The following is a 17,269-nucleotide window of genomic DNA, read 5'->3' as shown; positions in this document are numbered from 1 at the left end:
CGACTCTACATGTTTCGACGTTACAACGTCATCCTCAGGACTCCTAAGTAAACCTACATTGTACATACATCTAGGATAATTTGAATAGTTTATACAAATCTTTATTTATATCAAAGTAGTGATAAGTATTTTTGAGACTTAAATATTACTTATTAATGTATTTGTGCAACTATGAACAATAAAGAAGAGATTAATTAAAATTTTAATAAATATTTTTATAAGATTTTTGTTTTTAGCATCCCAGAATAAATCATATAGCATGTATACTAGTGAGATATACAGAATTTTCATGAGTTGTTGAACCACTTTATTAATTCAACAGAATAGGAACTACACCAGATAAACAGTTGCAGTTTGCTGCATGTTAAATTTATGTCTGAAGGTTTTTTTTTCCCTTGTTTAGATGGGGGGGATGTAAAGCATATCTTTTTTAATATGAAGGCATCAGTTAGGATAATGTTGCATGGCTGAATAACTGATGCAAATTGTGCGATTACTCTGGAGATGCAAGCATGTACATGGGCAGAGATCAATTATCATGTAGACATTCTTTGATTCATAAGTGCTGCCCATGCAAAGGTGTACAAATGGTGCTATTGACAAACCTTTATCCTCTTTTATTTTGCAGTTATTTATGTTAAGTAATTCTCATTGTATTTAATTAATAAAGTATTCAATAACTTATAGATTTTGTGAGTTAATGTATTGCTTTGGTATAAAAATGTTTTCTGAGCACTAAAGAATAAATTACTTGGTATTAAAACATCTTTTGATAACTTAAGAGTAATGTAGATTCAATTATGGCAATAAATTTTAAAACTAAAAAAAAATCAATGTTTAAAATACACAGTAAAATTTTATTTGCCTAATAGCCTTAATTAAAAAAGACTCAATATATTTTGGTAGTTTCACACTACCATCATCAGGAGTAAAAACCTACATGACAAGCGAGTAATTTTATAAAGCAACAGTTTAACTTATAATCTCTGAGGATGATGTGAGTATTGTACATTATCACCAGCTAACCCTCCATCTCTATTTAACAAAGAATTATTTATTGTACTGCATAAAATTTCTATTGATTCTCTAATATTTAATTCACTTTGGCTATTTAAATTGTTTCTTGCCGTTGTATTGAATGACCTGTTTCAACAATATGCTCAGAAAGAGAAGTTTACACTTTTATGTTACATACATAACCTTTAAGTTCATTAAGACAATATTTCAAATTACGTTTAGTTTCACAAATATATTTTTGTTGCATTCACACGTAATTTGATATATATATACCTTTTTCCTCTAAAATGTCCTTTTTTTTTATCTTTAATACCAGTAAGTATTGTTTTAATTTTGTTAAATGGTTTAAAAATAGAATTAAGGTAATTTTTCTGAATACATTGGCAGTTTGGTTAATTATACCTTGTATATATGGTAATATTACTGTACTGTTAGAGTCTTTTTAATTTTGGCCATTGGCCAAATAAAAATTTGATTGTGCATTTCAAATGTTTATCTTGTTTTTAATTTTAAGAGTAATGTATTTCTTTGGTATAAAAACATCTGATAACTTAAAAGTAACATATTACTTTGGTATGAAAACATCTGATAACTTAAGAGTAATATATTATTTGGTATAAAAATATCTTCCAATAACTTAAGAGTAATGTATTACTTTGACAGAAACTCTGTCTTCAGATGATCTAAGAGTAGTGCTTGATGAGAAAATCCTTCGACTGATTTATGATCAGTGGATAAAGAGACTGCAAGAAAAATATCCCAAGGAAGAAATAGAACCATTCAAAGACGTACAACAAATTAAAAGTAGGTGTAACATGACTCATTAGAAAGTGTATACATTTTTTTTACTCTTTAAGTATTTCTATAGTTCTACTTTTTTCCAGTATTGTATTTAATTTTTTAACTTCGAACCAATAGTTAACAAGCCACTTACACATTATATATTGTTTATCTGTGTTTTTGTGAAACCTTAGGATATTTTGCTTGTTTGTAGTTTTATGATTGCTTGTATTTTCACTTTGAATACAACATTTGAAACTAAGTTTTTGTTAAGTTTCCTATTGAATACACTTATAAAAAAACAAATACTAGAAATTGAAGATATATTGGTTTAGTTTGATTGTGGCCTTAGTTTGCATTTTATTCACATAAAATAGAATAGAAAACAAGTACATTATGAAAGATTAAAGCTGAACTTATTGTTAATATTTAATTTGAACTTTCTTTTGTTATTACAGAAAATAAATTGTCATTAATAAGTAAGTAAAATAAAGTTTAACTTTAAACCGTTTCGTTTTAGTTGTGATTTGTGTTTTAATTATATTCTACTTCATTGGCATGTTTCTTTTGTGACCCTGTGAAACAGATTTCTGGCTGTGAACAACTAAAATGTTCCTAAGATGAAATGACACAATAGTAATAATAGGATGTTAATTCACAGTTGATAGTAGGTTTTGTCTTGTGTAATCTCTCCACAACATGATGGATGGAACACAAGATTAAGAGCAAGATGTAGTTTTACACTTTACAGTAGGTTTTGTCTTGTGTAATCTCTCCACAACATGATGGATGGAACACAAGATTAAGAGCAAGATGTAGTTTTACACTTTACAGAGGTTTTGTCTTGTGTACTTGCATAGGTTAGCTCCCCACAATATGATGAATGGAACACATCACTAATAGAAGGATGTTGTAGGTGCACACTTGACAGCAAATTTTGTCTTATGTATTTGTGATGATACTTTCTGATAAGGTACTCTCTCTCCTCTCACAAGATTAGCTTTTCTTATTTTGTGCTGCCCTCTATTTGCAAACTTTTTTCAGAAACGCATGCCCCAAGCCTTCATCCTCCATCTGTTGGAATTCAAAGTTCCAACACGTTTCTCATGCAAATCATCATGCGTCACCTTTCCACCAATAGGAGAGCATGACTATCACGTGACGCGTGTGACTCTCTCTACACGCCACTATCGAACTATCACTTCTCGTTTGGCAGCTGTCGAGTCCAGATGTTCTTTTTTACATTATTCAGTTTCCTTGAAATGGTTTATTTTATTTTTTCATTATTCATATTTTTGTTAACTTTATTTCCAACACTTCACAGTTATGGAGTTAATATTTTTAATAAAGCATTACTTCCTTGTCTTTCCCACTTATTAATTCTGAAGTTACAGTCACCACTTCAGGTACTTTGCCAGTGCCTGATACCATATTTTCAGCCACGGGTGACCTGTCGGTCGATATATCATCCCTTGTTTGCTCAGTTGTTGGGGTCAGTTTTACCTGTTTGGGGGGTGAATCCAGATTACCCTGTGAAATGTACCCATACCCAATTTTTCGCCTTCGTCTCACCCTCACGACCCTGCTCATGTATCTTTCTTCCCTTCACCTTCTGTCAGAGGATTTTTGCAGGAACCTTGAAGGGTTTTTCTGCTGTAATCCTCTTCATCCTTACTTCTACTTTGGCTCATTTATCTTTTTTAGCTCTTGTTGTTCAAACTTGATTTGTCTGTTGTTGGGACCTCTTGGCCCATGATGCGATTTTGACACAAACCCATCTCCAGGCTCCTTATCTGAGGGACCTCCACATTTCCTCATTTTTGCAGCGTTATGTGTTTGACTCGGTTCCTGAGTCTTTAGAGTTGTGGGTGGCCTCGATCCATCAACATTCTACCCTTATTAACTTGGTAACTTGTTTCTTGCAGTCAGGGCCAAGCACAGCACCAATTCTTGTCCCCCGATCATCCCCTTCCCAACCTATTCCTATCCCACTCTCCAGGTGTCACAGTTCAGTGATTTACTCCACGACACACAATTCGCCAACAGCAGTACAGGTGACTGTGGTCTGTTCAGGCCCAGTGGGGGCTTGTATTTTGAATTTTGTTCATCTGTTGGAACCTTTTCTTGCCGATTTCTGGGTTCACAAGGTGCTCTTGGAGGGAATCGTCTTCCCCTTTCTCTCTCTTCTTCCAATATGCAGTGTTCCTATTCTATTCCCTTCTCCTTGGGATCCCTTGACATGCCAGCATCTGTCAAAGGTGGTTCAAGACCTCATGCCATAACAGGCTATCGAACCGGCTCATCAGGTTCATAGGGGTTTTACTCCCACTTGTATGTGGTTCCCAAGAAGACTAGGGATTAGCATTATGTTATCCATTTATCCCATCCTAATCATTATGTTCACACTCCTCACTTTACCTACTGGATCTAGTTTATCCCACGGAACAGTCTCTGCATCCTACCATTTTTCGGTGGCTCTGTCTGCATCTGGGTACACTCCTTATCGATGCCTTTGCAACCACTCTCAATCACAGATTACCTCAGTTTTGTTCCTGGTCCCCCATCCTCAAGCCTTCACTGTCGATGCCTTCAGCCATGATTGGACTCATCTGTTCCTTTATGTGTACCCTCCCATCCATTTACTTCATTGGATGGTCTTCCTCGCCCATACCACTATGTGCATGGTCCTTCTGATTGCTCCTTATTGGCCTGCTCAACCTTGGTTTCCTCGATTGCTCCAACTGCAGGTGATCTCTCCCCTTCCTGTTCTCTTCCATCCTGACTACTCCATCAATTCCAGTCACTAGTGCTCCAACTCGTGCCATCCATCCTCCATCTTCATGCCTGGCTTTCGTCAGGTCCTTGGCGAGGAATTCCAGTTTCTCTTGCAGAGTAGCATCACATTTAGTCCATTCCATTTGGCCTTCTATCAATGCAAATTGAAATTTATCACTCCTGGGCATTTACTCATGGTTTCCAGGCTTCTCACCCAGTGGTTGTCTGTATCTACAAGTTTCTCACGTGGCTCCTTGAGTGGGGTTCTTCAGTCTCCTCGATTTCAGGGTTTGGGGTGCATTATCCCATACATTCCATTTTTTCAACTTCTGCAGGGTCTTTACTTCCCCTGTCCTTTCCATGTTGATCCATTCCTTCCAGCTCCATTGGCCACTGAGGCATCCGTTGCTCCCGGACTGTGACATTAATGTGGTCCTTCATGCCCTCACTTTACCTACATTCGAACTTCTGTCAGTGTGTTTCCTTTTTTTTTTGCCTCTCTTTGAAGACATATTTCCTCCTCTTCTTGGCCTGCAGGCATCGTAGGTCAGATATTTTTCGCCCTCGAAATTACCAGGACCTTGTACCACTTCTCTTACCTTATCCTTTATCCCTATCATGCTTTCTTTCCTAAGGCCTCTGTGGCTCATTTTCTCCTATCTGCCTATCCTCTATATCTCATCTCCACCCTTTTCCTGATCCAGATAGACTCCTCTTGTCCTCTCCATATCCTCCTTTGTTCTATTGTTCGCACAGCTTCCTTCGAGGGTCCTTGTTCCTGCCTTTTTATCCCTTGGCAACCTTCCTTTTTCCGTGATCTTTTCCTGATTACCCTGACCAATTGGGTTTGATGTTTGATCTAGTTGGTCTTATCCTCCTTGTCTCCTTCCTAGCGTGATCTTTTTCATGTTTCCTCATATCAAATCCGTCACCTTACCTTCTCCCTTGTCTGTCTTCTTTGTCGGCCATTGGAAGAAATTCTATGATCAGGCATCTGGATGACTCTGCACACGTTCATCTCCCACTACCTATACTATATCACTGTTTCTGCTTCCTCGGGGGAATTGCCTGCCACATGTGGCTATTCTACAGGCTTAGGCATGGTTGTGACATGAGGTAAGCCCTCACTAATGCTTTCTTTTATTTCAGAAGCCCCCTGCTTCAACTTCACTTTGGTTTCCGCTATGTAGCGAGTGGTATCTGACAGGCATTCTGTCTGTACTCGGAATGTGTTCCACTTAGATGGCTATAATCATTTGCCGACATCTTGATATCAAATTCTCACTGTAAGCCATGATGATTCTTATACATTATCCAGGTCTATTTATGCTCACCCTTGAGATGGGGTGTTTCACAAGATCATTAGAGTGTAAATTCCTTGTGATAACTGCATCATAATATGCCTGTCCCAGACTGTACCAGCCATGCCTAGATTGAAAAAACAGTGTGTTCTTCTTTTCAAAATAGGGTTTCGTGATTACCCATTGCACTGTCTCGGGTGTTGCAGTCTGTCTGGACTCTCTACTGCACTACCCCCCTCCCCCCCAGTGGAGCATGGGAGTCCTTACCAGTTCCAAGCCACTGGGGTGGTTGACCATGGAGGCAACCTGCTGGATGAGTTCCACAACGATGGTATAACCATTCGGTTCAGAGTAGTGCAGTGGTGTTCTGCCAGTGTAGAGGGAGTTACAAGATCCTCTTGTTGTGCGACTATTTCCTAGAGTTGAGATGCCCAAATGCAGTTTATCCTCCGATTGGGTGCCCACCTCCTACTCTCGCATGGTTTTGGAGATCAAATGAACCAATCATATAAGTCCTCACACAGGTTTTGGGTTGCCCATCTTTCCTTTTCGACTTGTCTTCTGTGTTGTGGGTCGCAAAAGGTCTATGTGGCCTGTTTCTCCTTATGTCATGGGTTTTTCCCTCATTGGGTGATGAGTTTGTTACTGACCTGTGTTTGTTTTGGGCTGGTTTCATGGTCGCAGGGGGTTGAGTGCATGCGATGGACTTCCCTCAGATAACACATTCCCAGATCCTTGGCTTTATGCTACCCTGTGAGTTCCTGGAGTCGAATGTTAGGTTCCCTCTTGACACTTGGACTTGAGGTGAAGATGGTATGATACTCATCCTACCCTTGCAAGGATGTCGGTACCCAGCGAATGAGGTGTTGGATGTAGTTGACTTACCGAGTATGGTCCGTCATGCCCTAGCCACTCTACACCATGGGGGACATCCTCACTTGCCCACTTTCCTTCCATCATGGGATTGAGTGATTCTGATTTCTGTTTAAGATCACCTTGCTAAACTATCCTCTCCTATGCAGATGTGCTCCATTTAATGTTCTGCCATATCTGGTCCTCCTGATGTTCCTGGCAAAGAGATACCTGGCTCAGATGTGGTTCGGTACTGCTCCCCAGATCTGATCTGTTTCTCTCCTTTCGGGGGGTGTACTCTGGATGCTTCTGGGGGATATGCCTGTGCTTCCCTTGCACCAGTTCCTTCTCCATTTCAGTGTGGGATTCAAGCTAATCTTGTGAGGAAGAGTACCTTATCGGAAGTTACAAATTGTCCTATATGAAAATGTATTTCTGATATCTAACTTCCCTCCGCTCACACTTCCCACTCATCCTCCTCACAATCTTCCGGTGCTTGTGTCTTCTGTTAAACTTCAAAATGATAGTTCAGTAGTGGCATGTCGAGGGAGTCACATGTGCCACATGATAGTAGTGCTCTCCTATTGATGGAGAGGTGACGCATGATGATTTGCATGAGAGGCATGTTGGAACTTAGGATTTCAGCAGAGGGAAGATGAAGGCTTGTGGCATGCGTTTCTGAAAAAAGTTTCCATATAGAGGACAGTACAAAACAAGAAAAGCTAATCTTGTGAGCGGAGGGAAGTACCTATAAAAAATTCATTTTCATCTAGGAAAATTATAACTTTCCCATAAGAGGCAGAAAAATTAGTGTCAGGACTTATTTGTTTTTGTAATGAGCAGTTGCGTTTATGATTTATTTTTTGTGTTTTGACAAGAATGAATGGTGAAAGATGATTAAACAAACACTAAGGAGAGTGCACATTTCACCAATGGAGGATAGAAAAGTCCTCTGCTCTTTACATAAAATATATGTTTACTCTTTAATAAACTTTGAAAACTCCCCTTTTTAGCACCCATCATGTTTAAACATAGAATATAGCTACAGTTAATACCCACTCTCTTCCCAAGCCCAGGAAGTCACTGGTGGGAAAGAAACTTCATTTCTCCCAGCCTTGATGTTAATTAGTCAACATCTTTATAACTTTTAGCTCACATCAAGTGAATCTAGATCCTCCTGAATCTATCTGATAGAAGTCCAATCTGTTGTCATGAATTTACCATTCCACCTCAGACCATAGCAACAATGGTTCTGCACCCATATTTAAGACAAAATAATATTCAACCTGTAATATGGGTGGAATAGCATGCACAGATGACAATCTCTAAAATTAGCAATTTCACAAGGCCATGTTTACATACACATGGAATGGTAACATGGAATTTCAGCTAAATAAAACATAACTGCACCATTACATAGTTTTCCCAAGAGTCAGCACATTTATATGATGCCATATAAGGTACCATTTTAGAACAAATAACCCAATGCCATTATTTAAATCAAATCAGGGACTGGACACTTGTGTCCTAAAGCTAAAGGAAGATTGAGTAACATTGGAGTATGACTATCTCTGATACATGCTGGCAAATCTTACACTTCAAGAGATTTGACTCCAATATTAAATGGTAGAAGTGCAGGCCTAAAAGAGCTCTTGGTTAACTTTGCTGGTGCAGGAAGGTAACTTAGTTGCAGGACACACACCAACCATTCAAAATTTAGCTTTATATGAAGGAGTGAGTATAAATTGGAGTATGTGCTACAAAAAATTTGGTACATGTTCACCAGATCTAGTGATCTTTGGATGTTGAATGTCTTTGGAGTATAATAAGTTCAATGATTTGAAATTGTAGGGAATTGGAGACATATCCCGCCATGGCAAACAATAAATCAGGATCCATGAATTATAGCAGTTCACTACACAAGGTAGTACCAAAGATAAATGAACCATGAACTATAGCAGCATACTACACTACAAAATACCAAGTGCCATCTCAATGATCATATTTATCAAATTCAACTTTAAATAAGACTTATTTTAGGGAACTTCGACCTGAATAAATCTTATGTTCTAATAATCTGCAAAGTAATAAAACACAAATCCTAATACTCTACAGTGTAATCAGATTTTTTACACTGCAAAGATGTTGTATTAAAACACATTCTAATAATCTACAGTGTATTCATATTGTTTATACTTGAAGGATGTTGTATTAAAACACACATCCTAACAGTGTACACTGTAATAAGATTGTTTATAGTGGAAGGATGTCTTGAAATGCATATTGTAATAGTTTACAGTGTATTCATATTGTTTATACTTGAACAATATTGTATTAAGTCATACATCCTAAGTTTCTACAATGTAATCAGATTGTTTATACTAGAAAGATGTTGTATTAAAACACACATCCTAATATTCTATAGTGTAATCATATTGTTTATACTTGAAGGATGTTGTATTAAAACACACATCCTAATATTCTATAGTGTAATCATATTGTTTATACTTGAAGGATGTTGTATTAAAACACACACATCCTAATATTCTATAGTGTAATCAGATTGTTTATACTAGAAATATGTTATATTAAAACGCACATCCTAAGACTACAATGTAATCATATTGTTTATACTTGAAGGATGTATTAAAATACACATCCTAATATTCTATAGTGTAGTTAGGTTGTTTATAGTGAAACACACATCCTAATATTCTAGAGTGTAGTTAGGTTATTTATAGTGGCAGGATATTGTATTAAAACACATCCTAATAGTCTACAGTGTATTCATATTTTTTATACTTGAAGGATGTTGTATTAAAACACATCCTAATAGTGTACAGTGTATTCATATAGTTTATACTTGAAGGATGTTGTATTAAAACATACATTCTAATAGTGTACAGCGTATTCATATTGTTTATACTTGAAGGATGTTGTATTAAAACACGCATCCTGATAGGGTATACTGTAATTAGATTGTTTATAGCGGAGTGATGTTTTTTTTAAAAAACACATCTTAATACTCTACAGTGTAATCAGATTGTCTATACTGGAAGGATGTTGTATTAAAACACACATCCTAATACTCTACAGTGTAATTAGATTGTTTATACTGGAAGGATGTTGTATTAAAACACATCCTGATAGTGTACAGTGTAAATAGATTGTTTATACTGGAAGAGTTTGTTAAAACACAGTTGTAATAGTCTGCAATGTATTCATATTGTTTATACTGGAAAGATGTTGTATTAAAACACACATCCTATTAGTTGACAGTGTAATCATATTTTTTATACTAGAAGGATGTTATTTAAACACACATCCTATTAGTTGACAGTGTAATCATATTTTTTATACTAGAAGGATGTTGTTTTATTGAAAAACAAATTTTATGTCTGACTAATTAACACAACCAAAGATTTGTTTATTCAGGTGGCAGATCAAATACAACATCCTTCCAGTAAAAACAATATAATTACACTATACACTATTAGGATGTGTGTTTAAATATTTGGCTTTATTGTAGAAGTTATTTTTCTACATAATATTTGTGGAGTTGAAGGAGTAACATGAAAAGGCTTAAGAATATTCGTACTCTTAACTCTAGGCAAGTGTTCAAATCATAGGTCTGTTCTAACATACAATATACAATTATCAATGCCATACAACAGTCCTGGTATACAAGTGTCAGCCATTCTACTACAATGATAAAAGAATGTACATTACTTGTAATGTTTTGGGACAACATGGGACCTATTGGTCCATCTCAGCTTTTCCATCCTCTAAACTAAATTAAAATAATTAAAAAAAACAAATCTTGAAGCCAGTCTTTATCATTCATATACATGTCAAGCTTTTTGTTAAACTCATTTAAACTACCTGCCTTTACAACATCTGAAGGCAACCCATTCCAAAGGCTAACTACTCTGTTAGATGACACCTACCTTGCCAAAATTGATATTTATGTCCCTTAGTTCCACTATTCTCACTGTTAAATATGAAAAACAATGATACATCAACCCAATCAATTCCCTTTACAATCTTAAACACCTCAATCAGATCCCCCTTAATGCTTCTTTTTTCAAGAGAAAACAATTTGAGAGATTTTAGCCTCTCCTCGTATGACAACATCTCCATCCCAGGTAACATACTAACCCTTCTCTGAACCCTTTCCAACAATTAAATGCCTTTCCTAAGGTAAAGAGCCCGAGACTGAACACAATATTCTAATTGTGGCCTAATCTATGACCTGTACAATGAAATTATAACCTCTTTAGACTTGTATTTAACATTTCTGTTGATACAATTGAAAATCCTATTTGTCCTACCAATAGCAACAGCGCACTGCTTCAATGGCTTTTGAGACTAATCAACTATTACACCAAGATCACTTTCCTTCATAACACTGTTAATGTTATTTCCATCCAGATTATACTTATAATTCAAATTATTATAACCCATCTGCCATTTATTTGCCCAACTCACTAAATGATCTAAATCCTTTTGTAAATCAGTAGCATTCTCTTCACAGCTAGCAACATCCAAGACCTTAATATCATCTGCAACTGTAAATAATTTATTGACTATTCCTCCATCTATGTCATTGATATAAATCAAAAAGGGCAAAAGTCCTAAGATTATGCCCTGAGGTAACCTACTTGTGACATTAATCCAGTTTGACTGAACTGCATTTATAACAATCCTCTGCTTTCTTTCATCCAGCCACTCTTCTATCCAATTTGCTAACTTATCCCCCACACCTATGGAGATTTTTTATACAAGCCTTTTATGTGATACCTTGTCAAATGCTTTCTGAATATCTAGATACACCAAATCTACTCCCTTACCCCCATCTACATAAGCAGTAAACTTTTCAAAGAATGTCAAAAGATTTGTGAAACCATGTTGACTATCCAATAAAATTCTAAACTTTCTTAAATGACTTTGCAAAGCATCTATCAACAGACTTTCCAAAACTTTTCCCACAAATGATGTAAGACTAATGTTAATTTTGTTGGCATACATGGCTAGTAAAGTTGTTAATTAAATTTTGAATGTAACTCAGTATCATACACAGAAAGGAATTTAAAAATAGAAACAAGGGCCATAGTGTTATACTAGAATGATGTAGTATTAAAACACATCCTAGTAGTCTATAGTGTAATCAGATTGTTTTTACAGGCTGTTGTGTTAATAGAACATGTAATGTAGAAAACTTATCTAATAAAATTTGTTTTATAGAAGTATTTAAGTGACACATATTCTAGATTTTAAATAAAATTTGTTTTATAGCTCTAAGCATGGAGACACACAGCTCTTCATCTAGAATATACACAACAGCCCTGACCAAAATTGGATTTTGTATTCTTAAGAGCTGACTTGTTTTTAGGTATACAGATAGAAGCTGACAAGACTTATCTAGAAGAAAGAAAGCAAAGACTAGGGAAGGATCATATTCCCCTCAGTGAACAAAAACAAGAGAAGGATTGTATTCCCCTCAGAGAACAAAGACTAGAGAAAGATTGTATTCCCCTCCGTGAAATCATGGATATGGAAATGGCCCTGCATCTTAGCAGAGAAGAAAAAGTATGTTTTTGTTGAGTAGTATAAAGAGATGACTAGAACAAAGTGGAATTTGTCTGTATTACATTTAAAGGCTAGTTTACAAAGAGTGAGAAACTAGCATGGAAACACTATACTGTCATATCATTAGTGGACGAAATGTCTTGTATACCTTCATTTGAAGTTTATGAAAGATGTTTTTATTCTCTCATAATGATTAATTGATAGTAAAGATAAAATGTATAGTTTATATTCTGCATTACACAGTTATGTTTAAAATAGTGTAAATTAGTATAACCATATAATGTGTATAAATATTTACTTTTTTTTTCAACTGACTGCAATATTCAGTAATATAAAAGTTACTTAACTTATACTAAGTTTGTTTAGAAATGACCTTGGGTTTGAAGAAAATTTACATTGAATCAAACAGATATAAGTTTCTCTGTTAACAGCTGAAGGATCCTGCTTCTAAAGGACATGAACTTGCATCTCATTTGAAGCGGAGACAGTTGTACGAACTATTCCCGGGAGTAGATGAAAGTGCTTTAGATGAAGTTTTAGAGTCCACAAAGTAAGTTTGGTTCCTCCTGTTTTCTTTGTGGTATGTTAGCAGTAGTAGTGAGTCTCAATTACTTTGTAGTATGCTGTCTAAGAGTAGTAATAAACTCCAGTTCCCACTATATACCTTCAGCTAAACCCTCTAATACTATTAATGGCCCTCAGTGTTAATATAATATTAATCTCACTCTATATGTTTGGATTTTATTCCTCATTATTTTCCTTTCCATGTAACTGTTATAATATGACATAAAAAGTAAGCATATTTTCTATTCTGGACATTGTGGAATGATAACTACACCCAGCCATCCAGCAGCTCAAGCTTCATGCATGGAGGTCATGTGGTCCTTTGTACGGTGTCGGGGGTTTAACTTCTAAGGTTGCCATTTATCTGTCTCAGTATTTCTTTAGTCCCACAATCGACATTTATCAACAAGAATTGTACACATATCACCAATGGTGTATTGCAAGAAGATTGAACCTATTTCGTCCAAAAGTGCCAACCATAACTCATTTTTTAACCTGGCTCTTTGACAAGGGTTTCACTTCTTTCATAATTGCCTTATATAAGGCAGTCTCATTGACTAACTTTAGATATCCAGTGCTCTCTGGCTTCCCCAAGTCATTTCGTGTACTTTGTTAAAACGATCATTTCAGTTACCTAACTAGGATATTAAGGTGGTATTACTTGCTCTTTATCAACATCAGTTTGAGCCCTTAGCCTCATGTATCACCTATCCCTTAAGGTTTATTTTTTGTTGTTGTTGGCCTGCATACGTTGCTGGTCAGTGTTGTTTATGTTGCATGTGCACGGGACGCTTTATCATTCTACCTACACCCTCCTATATTCAGACATGTCCTTCTTACCTAAGAAACTGGCAGCCATGGAAGGGGATAATTCATTTTTTACTGATTCATCTGAACACTATTTCCCACCTCTATGATCAATTGGATCCCAATCATTTGTTAGGTCCAGTGAGAGCCTTGAAGTGTATGTTGGCTGCACTAACACCTTTAGAGGTGCTAGACAACAATTTTTTATTCATTGGGATCCTTCTGTTTCCCGGGTTTTATCCCAGGCTACTTTGTAGAGGTAGGTATGAAAATTGATCCATATTGCTTATTCTGGGCTCTCTTTGGAGGTAAGGAGATTTCTGTGAGTCACATTTCTATGCCCTAAGCAGCCTAGTTGAATTGCCTACTGAGGGACATTGTGCACACTTTATCTCACATTATTTACATGATCTGGCAGTATATTCCTCTGAGGGTTTTTGACTACCCCCTGTAGCTGTCTTTAACTACATCCACTAGATTATAAGGAGTTGTGAGTATCTTCATTACTAATATTTTCTCTTATATAATTTCTAGGGTACCTTACCTCTTTTTCACGGGATCCCACTCTGTGGCAAGTGTTGCCCAGACAGGTGTGCTTGTATCAAACTAATTCCACACTAGAAACCATTACCACGATATACTTTATCTAGGTTTCAACAGGCTCTGCAGAAATGAGGTGTACCATAAGACCACTTAGAGGCAGACTGGGTGATGTTACTGTATTATGCTAGACTGGCACTCATGGACTACCATGAGTAAAGCATAAGGGGATCCTGCCCATCCCTGCCAATCATTGGATTTAATAAATTAAGGTCAGGTTGCTTTTAAAAGAATTAGAGAACTTGGTTCACCTATTTCTCTGTTTTCAGAGCATTGTTCCTCAGGGCTCTCCCCCATTTACATCATTGTACAGTAAATAAAGTGTATAGTTTTGTAAGAAAGTGACTACACAGAGTTTTTGCAGAGGTGAAGAAAGGACTCTAGTGGGAAGTTTAGACGACTTAGAAACAAACCACAAATCTGGGAATTTTTATTATCTCTTTAGATATTCTTTTCATTCCTAAAAATGTTTTTGTTTTAAATTATATCTAGGGGAATTTTCGTCTAAGCTAAGACATCAGGTAAGGTTATTAGTTTTGTTTAGTGAGTACAGTAGGCTGGTAAGATATTCCAATGGCTCAGGTCTTTATTTATTGAATGTTATTTTTAAGTTTATCATAAATACCTAAAAGATCATATTATTTATTGAAAAGAAACTATATTACCTATAAATTGATTTCAACCAAGAATATTGTTACCTAGTCTAAGTGGAAGGAGAATTTTTTATTATTTTTTCAAAAGTATCTTACAAAAAAGATTTTTAGAAATTTCACGGTGTAAAAAAATAAGAGAAAGAGTAAGTCAAATTAGATACAATGTTTTTACTAAATTCCATGCAATTTTGTAAAGTATTTCTGCAGTGAGAAGGAATTAATTGAGTGACACCCTACTAGTGTAGAAACCATGAAATAGTTTCTTTTCAGTTCTGAGTTACTACTAAGGACTTTATTTTCAAAGAAATTTATTTTAGCTTTAATTTAAAACTGATACTAAAACTCTCAAATTTTAAAATAGGACAGCTTGGACTAGAGATCCAATCTTCATAATATTTAAAAACCTAATCATTATTCATTAACTTCCCTTTTAAATTACATTACTTAATTATAATCTCCCTATGTACACAATTAATTAAAGATTGTCAAAAGGCTTTTATTGATTTTCAGCTATTCACTGCTTTCTGCAGTTGCAGCTGTTGAAGGGGCAACAGGACAGTCAAGTTGTCAGTCTGAGTTCATTGTGAAGGAACTGACATCTGGTGATGAAGACTTAGACTTTAATATGGTGAGGACACAGTGTTGTGTCTGAATCTTATTTCCTGTTAAATCTAGTACATAGAAACATAAGTAATATCCTCCTGTGGTTGTCATGGGTCAGGGAAACTGGGAGAAGTCAGTTAATTTTATTTTCTTTGTTTATGGCCTGAGTAACATCAGGGAATTTTCATGTGATTCAGTGATTCTTCTAGGGCACTAATGGTGAATAAAAACTCATATATATGTGCATTGTTTTGGTTATATTATGTAAACAACAACTAGGTTCCTTCCCACTTAAATGGAGCACTTAACTTTTGGGTTTGAAAGTTGTGGGAATACTATTATGCATAAGGTGTAGGATTGATGACCTTCTGTTAAGAGAGAACATTTTGCCAGATAAACAAATTTGAACATTTTTAGGTAAGTATTATTGATATTTGAGCCTTACAAGATACAGCCTAAACCCTAACAGGTTTAAATCTTCATTGTATGTCTAACAATGCCACAGGTGATACTCATCTCTATCAAAGATATAAAGTTTACAGTATAAGCTTCGTGTTACCATCCTCAGATCACTGCTAGTTTTAAGTCAAAAGAAAACAAATGCTACTGTGAATAGAGTTTCAATCCTGAAGCTGTTTCTGAATCCTTGGATTTTAGTGTTCTGGTACTCTAAATCATGTATATTTACATTCAATTTTGTCTCAGTCTTTCTTTTTCCTACATAACTGATCATAACATAATGGGAAGACAGGAAATTCATAAAACTTTAACAATTTGATTGAATAGCTTTGTTATATTACCTTATGAAACACCATCATCCAGCAAGAATGATCATTAAGCATCCAGAGTGTAAGCAAATTAACTTAAGTACAGGCAGCTTTTTATTGGCATTTAATAAAGTTTAATCAAAAAATAACATTTATTAAAAATATATTTAAATGCAGACTTATAAGCAACAAATTACAGAAAATGATTATATGGTTTGTATCAAATAAAAAACATAAAGTAAAACATTTGATGAATTACTTTGCTTTATGAACTTGAACGTATAAATTGTAGTGTGTCAAATGTGTCTCACAACGTAATGAAATAATAAAAATACTTAATCAAACTATACCAACTTGTAACTTCCAAAAGTAGATCCTATTTAGTAAGTCTGTCCAAAGTTTCATGCAATTGGTTAAGTATCAACACTGTGAGAAGAAAATGAGGGGATATTAGTGACATTCCTCCAGTATGGAGAAAGTTGATACAATATCAAAATTCCTTGGATCCTCTTCTTTAACTCCCAATATCTTGGAATCCCTACACTTGAATGATGGCAGTCAACTGGTGAATTATTGATTATTCTTTAGGGCTGTTGTAGTCTGCACATTTTCTGTCAAAATATTTTACTTTGTAAGTGGTTCAACCTAAAAATTGAAATTCTACTACCTTCATTTTGTTTCTGTTTATTATCCTTCTGTTTCCGCTGTCTTGCATGTTATTTGATCTGGGATTCTGTTTATTTTTTGTTTTGGGTATTCGTCACCCTCTTGGCTTTAAACAGTACATCCATTATTTCTGGGGATTTGTTATATATGCACCTTAATTTTTGGACTTATTGCAGCTTTCCTTATTCTCCTTAACTTAGAAATCCATCCATTGATCACTCTGTATTTGGTTCTGCACTCGTTGTTATCATGAAGCTTGGTTATAAGTTAAACTTACATCTTTAGTTTGTTCTTT

The 17,269-nt window shown here is 35.5% G+C and overlaps 1 protein-coding gene across 1 annotated transcript in view; it reads left to right on the top strand.

Moving 5' to 3' along the window:
- LOC106471244 (NEDD4-binding protein 2-like) overlaps nt 1–17,269 on the top strand; it is a gene marked incomplete at its 3' end in the record, with an annotated part of 53,770 nt that overhangs the window by 26,161 nt on the left and 10,340 nt on the right. The window contains exons 3-6 of the mRNA XM_013931836.2: nt 1,681–1,821; nt 12,118–12,314; nt 12,746–12,864; nt 15,449–15,566. Of these exons, the coding sequence (XP_013787290.1) occupies nt 1,681–1,821; nt 12,118–12,314; nt 12,746–12,864; nt 15,449–15,566 (575 nt within the window). The remainder of the gene's footprint in view (nt 1–1,680; nt 1,822–12,117; nt 12,315–12,745; nt 12,865–15,448; nt 15,567–17,269) is intronic.

The sequence above is a fragment of the Limulus polyphemus genome, unplaced genomic scaffold, assembly GCF_000517525.1.
Source record: "Limulus polyphemus unplaced genomic scaffold, Limulus_polyphemus-2.1.2 Scaffold4491, whole genome shotgun sequence".
Taxonomy (NCBI): Eukaryota; Metazoa; Arthropoda; class Merostomata; order Xiphosura; family Limulidae; genus Limulus; species Limulus polyphemus.
This window is presented reverse-complemented; position numbering and strand designations above follow the sequence as displayed.